This window comes from Octopus sinensis, linkage group LG12, assembly GCF_006345805.1.
Source record: "Octopus sinensis linkage group LG12, ASM634580v1, whole genome shotgun sequence".
NCBI lineage: Eukaryota > Metazoa > Mollusca > Cephalopoda > Octopoda > Octopodidae > Octopus > Octopus sinensis.
This window is the reverse complement of record NC_043008.1, coordinates 21187970-21202256: the sequence shown is the minus strand read 5'-3', so window position 1 is coordinate 21202256 and position 14287 is coordinate 21187970. Positions and strand designations below refer to the sequence as shown.

The following is a 14287-nucleotide window of genomic DNA, read 5'->3' as shown; positions in this document are numbered from 1 at the left end:
GGGTGACAATTTCATATGACACCGCTAGAAAAAAACTGCCTTTCAAACCGAAAAGATCCCGTTTGTTCAGGTAACAGTCTCACGGGATCTGACACCTATTCCTGAAAGCTAGGTGAACTGAGGCTTTAGAATTAAGTGTACTGCCAAAATATTTTTTCACAAAACACCTACTGAATTTGAACTCAATCAAATGTTTTTAACTTTTCTTGTTCCGTGGTCCAGGGAAAGAATGCCTACTGATGACTAACAGCCTCAGATCATGATCATCATTGTCATGCTTTTAATGTTTGCTTTTCCATGCTTGCATGGATTGGATGGAATGTACTGAGGTAGAATTTTCTACAGCTGGATGTCCTTCCCGTCACCAACCCTCATCTGTTTCCAACCAAGGTAATATTTCTCCCATGATCAGACAGGCTTTCATGGCAGATGAGAAACAAAGGACACTGCTTGCATGATGGTGATATTCATTTACAACTATCACATAATGCCAAGGCAAACAGACAGTAACACACACATGCATGATCACACACACATACATACATATACATATACATATGTACACAACAGGCTTCTTTCAGTTTTCACCAACCAAGTCAACTCACAAGGCTTATGGTCAGCCTGAAGGCTATAGTAGAAGACACTTGTACATAATAGCATGAAGTGGGACTGAACACAAGAGCCTGTGGTTGTAAAGCAAGCTTCTTGTAACACAGCTATGCTTGCACTTTCCCCACTCAAATATATTAACATTTTAAATATTTTGACCAAGTTTTCCAAAGAAAATCAATCAGTCTCAATTCAACTAGAATATGCCCCCTGGTTTTGTCATCAGGCTGTAGCTGTCCCGAACAGTTTGGACTTGTCTAAAAGAATATCCTTTCTAAGCGAAACAGTAAAAACAAAATTAGGAACCAATAGCCATTCTATCACAGAAATTGGATTTGAAAAGTGTAGTGTGTGCAATAGCAATATGGCTAGATTTGAAAACAGCAAGTTGTAATAGATTGTAGTATGAGAACAGGGTGATTACTATTAATGAAAAAGAATGAAGTATCTCCACTCCTCTACATGATATGAGTCTTTATGAAATGAGTACCACTAGACTTATCTATAATTAATATCACAGTATTCAACATTTGTATACTGTAAACAAATTCAACAAAATTGATTAGTGTCATGCAATGAGGGGAGTCATTATGTTGTCATTCAACTTGCCTAAAGAGAGTAGCCAAGTCTCCACCAAATAACTACTTTTTTTAAAAGGGAAAGGACTGATACTGTTCTGGATGAACACTGCCTGAACAAAAGACAAGATGGTCATCAATGATTTGCTTTGACCATAGGTTAAATTAACCAGAGCTCACCTGTTAAATCAGGTTAAATTAATCAGAGCTCAGCTGTAAGACATACCGTAAATCCTCGAGTATAATCCACATTTTTTTGCCAAAATTTAAAGGTCAATATCCCTAGTGCATACTATATGCGAGGTTAAAAATGAAAATTATTTTCGAAGCAATGTCCGAGTTTCTATTTGCTGTCCGGCAATGTTTATTCAGATGCATCCTTAAGCTAATCCTGAAAGCAATGAAGTCATAAAAGAATCATCCATAACATGTAGTAAGCAACATTTATTAAACGTTATTACTGTTATTTCTTTATTTTCTGCAAACAAAATGCACAAAAAAGCTACATGTTTGCATTGTGTTATATATACAATAATAATAAAGGACATTACTGTATACTGTTTTACAAACCAAGGATATTATATAGACCTCCTTGACTCAAGTTAGAGAAGGTATGCGTATTATACACAAGGTTTAGGTTTTTCAGAGGTACAGCCCTCTAAAAATCCCCTGCGTATTATACTCAAGGGTGGACTATACTCGAGGATTTACGGTATACAGGGGTTGACTTTTCTCGTTTGCAATGTTTTCTTCAAATGTTTATATACAAATAATATTGGAAAGCCTAACTGCCGTTAAAAGAAGGTCATAAGAAACAGGGGACAATAGCAGATAAGTGAAAGAAGCAAATCCAAATTGGCAATGCAATTATACTAATTATGAGGTTTCCTAACATTGTGACAACACCAAAACTATAGATAAGATCGTAATTTATTTTAAAAACCGCTTTCCTAAAAGCATTCAAGTTGTGACCATACCATCTTTTTTCTTTTAGGTACAGTGTATATATAGCTGTGCTATTCAATGTGGCCTTCCATTTTTCCATTGTGAAGATTTGGTTGTTCTTTCTTGCATGTCAAGTGACCAAATAGGGGTTCCTGCCAGTGTCATTTAATTGGCAAGAAAAGTGCTTTGTGGTATTTGTGCTGACTCTTTTATATTCTGAGTTCATGTCTTACTAAATTTCAACTTTACTTTCGACCTTTCCTGGGTTGATAAATAAAGTACGACACCAGTGTTATCCAAGGGAAAGGCAAAGACCAATACAGTTTGGCACCAGTGACCTTGCAACTCATTTCCACAGCTGAGTGAACTAGAGCAACGTGAAATACAGCGTTTTGCTCAAGAATACAACTCACAACCAGTTGATTTCTTTGACTAAAGGCAGTGCTCCAGCATGGCTGCAGTCAAATGACTGAAACGTTAACAAAATTTTAAAAAAAAGAATAAAACAATCTAGCTCTGATATAATACTGGTTTAAATTTTTGATACAAGGCCAGCAATTTTAGGGCGAAAGGGGCTAGTCTATTACATCGACACCAATGCTGATACTGACATAAACACTGCCCAAGCAAAAGACTGGATGGTCATCATGACTGATTCGTTTTGGTCATAGGTTAAATTAATCAGAGCTGGCCTGGGTTTGACCAACTTTAAGACATTTACTGTTGTTGACCCCCAAAAAGATGAAAGGTAAAATTGACCTCAGTGGAATTTGAATTCAGAACATAAAAACAAACGAAATGCTGCGAAGCATTTTGCTTGGCATGGTACCAATTCTGCCAGGTTGCTGCCACAGCTCTGATATCATATTGTAGGTATTTCCCCTAGCCTGCCACTACAGTTGTGTGAAAACACAAGCATTACAGTTCTTAAAGATAATCTTTAGATCCAACTTAACATGGATGCCTTGTTCGAACACTGAATACTACCCTGAGAGATTGTCTCATTTAGGTGCTTGCTGCATAAAAGCACACCTATAGATTGCACACAATTACCATTCTTATTTTCAACTCCACCTTAAAATCTTCAGCTTTGTGTTTGAAGAGAGAAAGCAATCAGAACCTAATGATACACACATACACACACACACACACACATGCAAGCACAAACACACACATATATGCACATGCACACACACACACACACACACATGCACACACACATGCAAGCACAAACACACACATATATGCACATGCACACACACACACACCACACATGCAAGCACAACACACACACATGCAAGCACAAACACACACATATATGCACATGCACACACACACACACACATGCACACACACATGCAAGCACAAACACACATATATGCACATGCACACACACACACAAACACACATGCACACACACATGCAAGCACAAACACACATATATGCACGTGCACACACACACATGCATGCACACACAAACATTCACACAAGCACACACACACAAGCACACATGCATACAAATACACACACATGCATGCACGCACGCACACACACACACACATGCAAGCACAAACACACACACATATATGCATGTGCACACACAGACACACATGCATGCACACACAAACATTCACACAAAAGCACACACACACATAAACACACATGCATACAAATACACACACATGCATGCACGCACACACACACACACACACACACATGCAAGCACAAACACACACATATATGCACGTGCACACACACACACAAACACATGCATGCAAATTCACACACATGCACACACACACATGCAAGCACAAACACACATATATGCACGTGCACACACACACATGCATGCACACACAAACATTCACACAAGCACACACACAAACACACATGCATACAAATACACACACATGCACGCACGCACACACACACACACATGCAAGCACAAACACACACACATATATGCATGTGCACACACAGACACACATGCATGCACACACAAACATTCACACAAAAGCACACACACACAAACACACATGCATGCAAATACACACACACACACACACACACACACACAAAACCACATACACACATGGAACAGTTTATTTTCCTTTGAAATCAAAGATGGAACGAAAGACATAGAGAAGAAATAGAATAATGCTCATTAAAATCCTTTATATGCCATTATCCGGAAAATCGGTTTCAGTAGAACCTTTTCAGAGGTAGTATTTATTGAATAATGCTTCTTGTGTAAATAAAGAAGCATGGAACCTCAGAATTACAAAAGAGATAAGATTCTTCTAAAGAGATATAAATGAAAACTGACACTTAGTGATTGACTCAGTTCACCTGGAATTTACCATTATGTCTCAGCCCTGCTCATCTTTGTGAAGTCCTTACTCTTTTACTTGTTTCAGTCATTTGACTGCGGCCATGCTGGAGCACCGCCTTTAATCGAGCAACTCAACCCCGGGGCTTATTCTTTTGTAAGCCCAGTACTTATTCTATCGGACTCTTTTGCCGAACCGCTAAGCAACAGGGACATAAACACACCAGCATCGGTTGTCAAGCAATGCTAGGGGGACAAACACAGACACACAAACGCATATATATATATATATACATATACACGACGGGTTTCTTTCAGTTTTCCGTCTACCAAATCCACTCACAAGGCTTTGGTCGGCCCGAGGCTATAGTAGAAGACACTTGCCCAAGGTGCCACGCAGTGGGACTGAACCCAGAACCATGTGGTTGGTTAGCAAGCTACTTACCACACAGCCACTCCTGCTCATCTTTGTGAAGTCTCAGCCCTGCTCATCTTTGTGAAGTCCTTAACCAGTTTCATGAAACAAAAGAAATTATTTGGCCAGAAATTGTCAAAAGACATTTATAAATTGGTCTTACCTTTCATATTCTTTGTTACATGTTGTTTCTCATCCTGTATATTAGAGAGAAATTTTTCAGCCAGAGTTAGGTTCTTCATCTCTTTTTCCAGTATCTGAGCTGGTTTTAGGCTTTTGTATTTCTTTTCAAAATCTTCCCAAACAGACTGGTAATGTTCAAGCAGTTTGTATCTTTCTTTCCTAGATGTGAGAAAAAAGACATCCTATCAAATTACACAGGCAGACCGTCAACATAATCATCATCATCATGATCCTTCTCCTCCTCCTCCTCCTCATCATCATCACTATCATCATCATGGTCACCCCTTCCTCATCATCATCACCATCATCATCATGGTCATTCTCTTCCTCTGCCTCATCATCATCATTACCATTATCATCATGGTCGTTCTCTTCCTCCTCCTCCTCCTCATCATCATCATCATCATCATCATCATCATGGTCATTCTCTTCCGCCTCCTCCTCCTCATCATCCTCATCCTCCTACTCGTCACCACCATTTTAACATCCAATTTCCCATACTTCTATTCATCAGACAGAGTTTATGGAAGCACATTTATCTACACAAATTAATTATTAGCCTTTATATTTTGATTGCTATAATACTGTTGCTGATTTGCAATATCCAAGGTCAGATTTCTTTTCAGCAGGACACCATTATGGAGGTTACAGATAAAAAAAAAACTGTTTAAGCAGAATTTCTAGATCTGACCATGTTATATATTTTACTGGCACACTCTGTCAGTTATGATGAGGATTCAAGTTGATCTAATCAATGGAACAGCCCACTTCTGAAATTAATGTGTAAATGGCTGAGCAATCCACACATATGCGTACCCTTAACTGTATTGGTACCAACCCACCTGAAACTGCATCGGGCTCTGTAGTACAAATGTCCTGTTTTCAAAAGTTCTGAATTAAAGTCTTCCACCAAACCTTAGTCGTAATTTATGTTCCTAACACTAGCTTAAGGATAACTAAGTTATTTTACTAAATTCTTTGTTATATTTAAAATCAATTGAAAGAAACAGAGCATCTCAACAAAAATATGGTAACTTCTCAGGAGGATTCAGCATGACACAGAACATGACAAGCAGGCCCTTTGAAATACAGGTACTACACATTTTTGCCAATTCAGTGGACTGGAACAACATGAAATAAAGCATCTTGCTCAAGGACAGAACATGTCACCAGAGACTGAACTCGTGACCTTATAATCATTAGCTGAATACCCTAACCACTAAGCCATGTGCCTTGACATCTCCTCTGTAACATACAGGAATCACAATTTGCGATAATCATTTTTTAAAGCAGTCAACTACAGTTTTCTGTTCAGGAAATTTGGCAAACAAACTGTTCAGAGTGAGTCACTTGTTTAGCTTTTATAAGATTAAAGCATGGAGTTGGCAGAGCAAACACACTTGATTAATAACCATCAGAGTTCAGCTGATTAATGTCGCACACTAAAGGACATCAACTTAACTGAAAAATAATAATCAGCTTAGCCTACACGCTCTATCATTAAATATTGAATAATATCATCTCTAATAACACAGATTTACGGAAAAATCAAAGTTATTTTAGCACATAATAATAATAGTAATGGTGACAAATATATTCTACCAAAACATTTTGAATCAGATCCTTGTTAGTGACCTGGTCACATCATATCTAGGTGGAGAAATATCTGAGACATAGATACATATGTGCACACCCACAAATTATCTTCCCTCCTTCTGCACCTCTTTCTCTTTCTCTCTCTGTAAACACTAACCGAACACCAACCAAAAGCCTTCAATAATGATATTAACAGTTTGGCAATTTGGCCTTGATAAATGTGCAAAAACTACTTTTATCAATGGAAAAATGACAGAAACATCCAATGTTAATCTTGACCAGCAGAATGTCATAAAGGAGTTACAACTAGCGGAGAGCTACAAATACCCAAGGTTATTTAAAGGTGATGGAATCAAATATTCAATAATGAGGGAAAAGATCAGAAGAGAATGTTATTGCAGGGTAAGGGCAATACTCAAGACAGAGCTGAATGCAAGAAACAGGATCAAAGCAATCAATACTTTAGCCATACTGGTCATGACTTACAGTTTAAATATCATTAACTGGTCAATTATTGAAATATGTAATCATGACAGGAAAATACGAAAATTGTTGACAATACATAGAATGCACCACCCTAAGGCAGATATAGAATGACTTTACCTACCAAGAAAAGAGGGTGGCCATGGACTTTTAGAACTGGAATTAAGAATGGAGATTGCCACAACTGGTCTAAACACCTACGTGAAAAACTTTGATGACTAGATGTTAAGACTTGTCTTAAAGCATGAAAACAAGAAAGTATCATACTAAATAACATAAAACAGGCAAAGGAATATCTAAGTGAATTCTAAATGCAATAAATTCCAGGATTAGACATACTGGAAACAAGCACAGAAAAAGCTAAGCGTATGAAAACCCGTACTAAAACTGCTGCCTTAGATATTCTTACTGATAAATGACAAGGAAAACCTCTCAATGGCAAATACTCAGAGAGAGATAATAGTGTCAATGTTGACAAAGCGCTTACCCATCAATGGTTAGTTTCTTCTGGCTTAAAATCAGAAAGAGAAGGGTTTATCGTAGCTGCCCAAGATCAATGCCTACCTACAAGGAACTACCAGGTCAATTCATTATTAATGAATGTCCATAGCCCAACGTGTCATGTATGTAAACAACAAAATTAATCCATTAATCATGATGTCTCCAAGTGCAGTCTTCTTGCACCTTCCATAGTATCTCAACAGGCATGATAGAGCAGCACAATATATTCACTGGGTAATTTGCAAAAATCTGGACCTGCCCCATGATAAAAACTAATGGGAACACAAACCAGCTCCAGTGCTTGAAAATGATCACATCTCACTCCTCTGGAAAGTCACCATTCAAACTGACAGAAAGATAGATACGAATAGGCCAGACATTATAATGAAAGACTTCAGACAAAAATTATGCCTCCTCATTGATATGACTGTCCCAATCGATATAAACGTATCTGTCAAGACCTACCAAAAACTGAGCAAGTATAAAGATTTTGAAATAGAAATTGGTAAAATGTGGAACCTCAAGACTAAAACAATACTTGTTGTCATAGGTGCCCTAGGAATAATAGCAAAAGGGGCTGATTGCTACCTAGCTCAGATACCAGGAAACCCCAAAATGGCAGAATTTCAAAAGATAGTGTCCATGGGAACTGCCTATATCCTACGTAAAACATTGTCTATGTAATTTCAAATTTTAAAACAAACTTATAATTTTCTTAAGTTTTCTTAAACATTCTCTAGAACAATACTATGTGCAAAACCAAATATATGACACCCTAGGTATAACACTTCTAACTTGTTGTGTCTTGAGGTCTCTGGGTGAGACTTGGAGTCAACTTGTACAAATACAAAGCAATAGTCAAACATTTTATGATAATAATATTATTATATTTGTACATCAATCAAATCAGATAAATCTAATAAAGGAAAAGTAATGTTTCAAGTCAACCCAAAAACATTTCAACACTTGTTTATTTTGGCAGTGAAGTTTTTCAGGAGGATGTTCAAAGTGTTTTCATTGTCCTCACAAAATTTTAAGGGCTGTGCTTGCACACCCTGTACTCCCTGTTCCTGAGATTATGTTGGCAGGGCCTCCTAGTCTAGACAGATCAAAGAAGAAAGGCCAGACTAATATGGAACACATCTATCCAAGGGTAAAAATGGGTTTGAGTAGGGTCGACGCGACAACCTAGAAAAACCCAGAAAAATGCTGGAGCATTGATAACAATTCCAAAACCAAGAAAACCTTGGAGAAGGAAGCCTTCCATCATGGAAACATATGAAGTGCAATACTGAGGCAGGACTGTAAAAAAAAAAAAAAGGTGCTCCAACTGGGGAGAAGCATAAAAGACAGACCAGAATTGAGAAAAATGAAGAAAAGTTAACAATGGCTTATGCTACATAAACAGTGAAGGGCTTAAATGAAGTAAGTAGACGATGATATATCTGGTACTTAGGCATATCTCACTTTAAGAATTCTTATAAACATATAAATTTTAATAACCACCAAATCCACATTTGAAAATTAAATATCAGACAAAAATGTTTGAAAATTTATCATATCAAAGTTTTACTTCATTTTCAATGTTTTATCTAAAAATATCTTTTCACATTTTAAAAGGCAAAAATATTCTCTGCTGGAACTCAAAATTTTCAAAAATATTTTTATTTGCAAAACTATATAACTTTGGGATAAATTATGAATTTCAGAATAGTATAATATTCTCAAAGATAGTTATTTTGAAATCTTTAAATGTAAAATAAAAATAACTTCATCTTTGATTTGTTTATTTTCTAAAAGTAGTTTGATTCAAGTTGTGGTAACAACAGTAGGCTGGTAACGTGTTCAATGTCACTATGAATATCTTTAATTTTGGTATTTTGCTTGTTTCAGCCACAAGACTGCAGATGGAAAATGGGCTTGAGGGTGACAATGGCAATGATGGAGAATGACATCAAAGCGTAGGTGGGAAGGACACTGGCACATTGCACATTCACATCAAGAAACTGCTGTGTATGGTGAGGAATGGTGGTAGTGGGTAGTAGTATTTGAGGTACCCAACCCACAGCCATGAACACAGGAAGCTGGCAGAAACGTTAGCACACTGGGCGAAATGCTTATTGGTATTTTGTCTGCCATTACATACTGAGTTCAAATTCCGCCGAGATTGACTTTGCCATTCATCTTTTCGGGGTCAATAAATTAAGTACCAGTTACACACTGGAGTCGATGTAATCAACTTAATCTCTTTGTCTGTCCTTGTTTGTCCCCTCTATGTTTAGCTCCTTGTGGGCAATAAAAAAATTTTTTTATTTAAATAAAATAAAACAGGCATATTCATTTGTTCAAAGAGTGTCATAAATTAATGTAGCTAGAATGTATTAGGGGTCATGAAGAATTAATGAGAAAAATAGAATGATGACTGCATAGATCTATTCAACCCATATTAACATGTTCCTATGACAGCTATGTTCACACGCCAATAAAGAAACACAAAAATTATACTAAATTATACAAAAATTATACGAATGGCGGTGCCCCAGCATGGCCACAGCTCGTGAGCTGAAACTAGATAAAATAAAATAAAATAAATAAATAAAACAAAATTATTTATTTTGTGTTTTATTTTCATTGCTAGGTAGTCGTTGTAGGATCGACTAGTCACGACTAGCTAGCGCGGAGTGCGCGTATGAAGGTGAATGCAGTACCAAATATTTAAATTCAATACAAACTCAAAAAACAGTTTGATCCTACTCTAAATAAAATTGAAATATTAAATTTCTAAATATCTGGATGCAGGCTTAGCTGGATGGGGGGGGGGGTGCTTGTCTCCCCTTTGTAAACATAAGGAGACAGGAAATGTGTCGAGGCTGACAGGAAGCATTGATGCTTCCTAGGGCTAAATAGTGGTGGTGTGATTAGCTTTATGGGACTGTCACGTTAAGTTGGCAGTATACAACTGCTCTATCGTTCCACCATTGCTTATATCTCTCTGAGATATTTAGAAATTTAATATTTCTATTTTTTGTGATCAGTGAATTTACTTCACTGAAATTATATATACATATCTTTACAAAGTCTAGACAGGTATCTTCAGCGAGCAGGCCATGCTACTCCAGACTGATGTCTCTGGATGCAGGCTTAGCTGGATGGGGGTGCCTGTCTCCCCATTTGTAAACATAAGGACACAGGGAATGTGTCAAGGCCGACAGGAAGTGTTGATGCTTCCTAGGGCTAAATAGTGGTGGTGTGATTCCCTTTATGGGACTGTCACATTAAATTGACAGTATACAACTGCTTTAAATAAAATTGTTTTAGTTTAATATCAATGTTTTCCTTTTCCTCAGAGAATGATACTTTTGTACTGCTCAAATTTGTTCAAAAGAAACATAAACACCACACACTGCTGGAAAGAAAATGCTTTTAGTCTAATTCGGAAGTTTTTAAAGACATTACAACAAATTAGTTGCTGAAAAGTTAATGAGACACAGATAATGAAATTTATTGCTCTTTTTATATTTTTTGTTGTTGTTGTTGTTTTGTTTTGCTTTCCCTGTCTTTCATATCTTTGATAAAGAATATGTTGCAATGTGAATTTTTAAAAGTTCTCTCTCTCTTCCACTATTAAACTGTCTCCCATTTGTATTGGTTTATCAGTTATGTCTGCTATTCAATAGACTTCATATCCTGCACTCCAAAATATAAAACAGGCTTAAACACACTCAACAATAATATTTTGATTAAAAATTTTTTTATCATTCCCTTTTTTTTTTTTAATATTGTTCTTCAGAAAATTAAAATATTTTTAAAACTTCCAAACTAATCAGAAACATTATGTGTCTTTTACAAATATTTATGAAGCATTTTACATTACAGACAATTTTTTAAATAGATATTTAAGAATTAGTGAAAATTCTATTTAGTCTTTTGAATCAGATATTCTGATATAGCATAAATTCGCGTAGGAAGATGCAATTTTCATTTAAAAAGAGAGCTATTACAATAACCATTCATATAACATTCCAATAAAAGTATAGCATGCAAAAGCTATATAAGAACTATTTCAGGATACTTAGAAACAATAACAGAATATGATCACAAAATTATGATGCTTGATTGGTTATGAGGAGAACAAAAAAATCTGCTTTCATACAAATCTCTCCCTAAGACTAATCAGTGTTTTTTTTTTATCTCATCTTTTCTAAACGGCTTCAACAAACTGATCTAAAATTTATTTTTACAAAATGGTTCCAATGAAAAAAAGCAAAATAGAACTGTATGAAAAGGCAAAAAATAAAATACAGGCACCATGAGAAATATAATTCATAATTCTTTTCAATGGAATAACTATAGTCTATGCATTGTAATTCTTGCTGAATTTTTGAAACTACTTTCTTTGCTAGCAAGACTTCTATTTTACTCTTTTACTCTCTTTTACTTGTTTCAGTCATTTGACTATGGCCATGCTGGAGCACCGCCTTTAGTCGAGCAAATCGATCCCAGCACTTATTCTTTGTAAGCCTAGTACTTATTCTATCGGCCTCTTTTGCTGAACCGCTAAGTTACAGGGACGTAAACACACCAGCATCAGTTGTCAAGCGATGTTGGGGGGGGGGAACAAACACAAACACACAAACATATACATACACACATATGCACATATATATACATATATATGATGGGCTTCTTTCAGTTTCCGTCTACCAAATCCACTCACAAGGCTTTGGTCATCCCAAGGCTATAGTAGAAGACACTTGCCCAAGGTGTCACGCAGTGGGACTGAACTCAGAACTATGTGGTTCATAAGCGAGCTACTTTGTTGCTGTTTCTTCCTTCTCGAGCCATGCCTGGCTCATAAGGGCCGGTTTCCCGGTTTCTTGGTGTATAGGTTCCCCACCTGGATGGGAAGCCGGTCCATCTGCAAGATGCAGGAGGAAAGAGTGAGAGAAAGTCATGGCGAAAGAGTCAGCAGAAGTTTCGCCATTACCTTCCGCCGGTGTTCTGCTCATAAACGCACACATCGTCCGGTCTGAGATTCGAACCCACGATCCCTCGACCGCGAGTCCGCTGCTCTAACCACTAGGCCATGTGTCTCCACCCAGCAAGCTACTTACCACATCTGACTTAATGTAATAGGTATGTACTAAGACTGCTCAGTTTGGTTTATCATTGGAACTCCAGTTTGAACTGCAACTGAAAACTAAAACTGCCCATCAAAGGTGGATACAGATTAAAATAGAAAACGAAAAAGCAAAACATTTGCCATCACTTGAAAAATATTTTATATAGAGGATGTAAACGGCGCAGGAGTGGCTGTGTGGTAAGTAGCTTACTAACCAGCCACATGGTTCCCCAGCGTCCAACTGGTACTTATTTTATCAACTCCAAAAGGATGAAAGGTATAGTTGACCCTAGCAGAATTTGAACTCGAGTGGCAGGGTGGTAAGTAGCTTGCTTACCAACCACATGGTTCCGGGTTCAGTCCCACTGCGTGGCACCTTGGGCGAGTGTCTTCTACTATAGCCTCAGGCCGACCAAAGCCTTGTGAGTGGATTTGGTAGACGAAAACTGAAAGAAGCCTGTCATATATATGTATGTTTGTGTGTCTGTGTTTGTCCCTCTAGCATTGCTTGACAACCAATGCTGGTGTGTTTACATCCCTGTCACTTAGCGGTTCGGCAAAAGAGACCGATAGAATAAGTACTGGGCTTACAAAGAATAAGTCCCGGAGTCGATTTGCTTGACTAAAGGCGGTGCTCCAGCATGGCCACAGTCAAATGACTGAAACAAGTAAAATAGTAAAAGAGAGTAAAAGAGAGTTGTGCAGGGTAGTTATGATAAAAGGATAGAGACTCTTACACCAGTTTCTTGAATAGCCAAGCATGTGGATCATGATATTGAGTAAGGATTACATAAGCTAGGTATTTCATCACTGGAGAGAGAGAGAGAGAAGCCAGAAAATATAGAAATGAAGAATATCGTCATTCAAGAATATCAGTACTTTCCAGTTTGCCAAGAAATGAAGGAAGTATCAGAATGGAAAGTATTAGTGTTTGGTGGTTCCATGATCAAAGAATTCATAAAGTTATAGGTAAAAAGATAAAGTCCATTAGCAGTTCCGTAGGGGAAAATTCAATGATAATCCAAGGCAAATGATAACGGAACTGGTAACTTCTAATATTCCTTGTCATGGATTATCATCAAGTATTCTGATATGAAACCACTAATGGACCTTACCTATAACATTATCATCTCTTTGATCATGGAACTACCAAACGCATATACTTTTCGTTCTGATCCTTCCTTCATTTCTTGACAAACCAGAAAGTACTAATATCCCCAATTGCAGATCTTCATCATCATCATCATCATCATGTAATGTCTATTTTCCATGCTGGCATTCGTTAGACGGTTTGACAGGAGCTGGTCAGCTGAAGAGCTGCCTGTGTTCTACGTCTGTTTCGTCAAGGTTTCTATGGCTGGATGCCCTTCCTAACACCAATGACATAACAGAATGTACTGGGTGCTTTCACACAGCACAAGTATGGGTGCTCTCTATGTGGCACAGCATCCACGAGCCTACAAGATTAGGATCACAAAGGCAGTGAGCTGGCAGAAATGTTAGCACACCGGGCAAAATGCTTAGCA

The 14287-nt window shown here is 37.4% G+C and overlaps 1 protein-coding gene across 1 annotated transcript in view; it reads right to left on the bottom strand.

Annotated features, from left to right (window-relative positions):
- LOC118765693 (uncharacterized protein PB18E9.04c-like) overlaps positions 1-14287 on the bottom strand; it is a 206946-nt gene that overhangs the window by 97386 nt on the left and 95273 nt on the right. The window contains exon 6 of the mRNA XM_036508073.1: positions 5040-5218. Within this exon, the coding sequence (XP_036363966.1) occupies positions 5040-5218 (179 nt within the window). The remainder of the gene's footprint in view (positions 1-5039; positions 5219-14287) is intronic.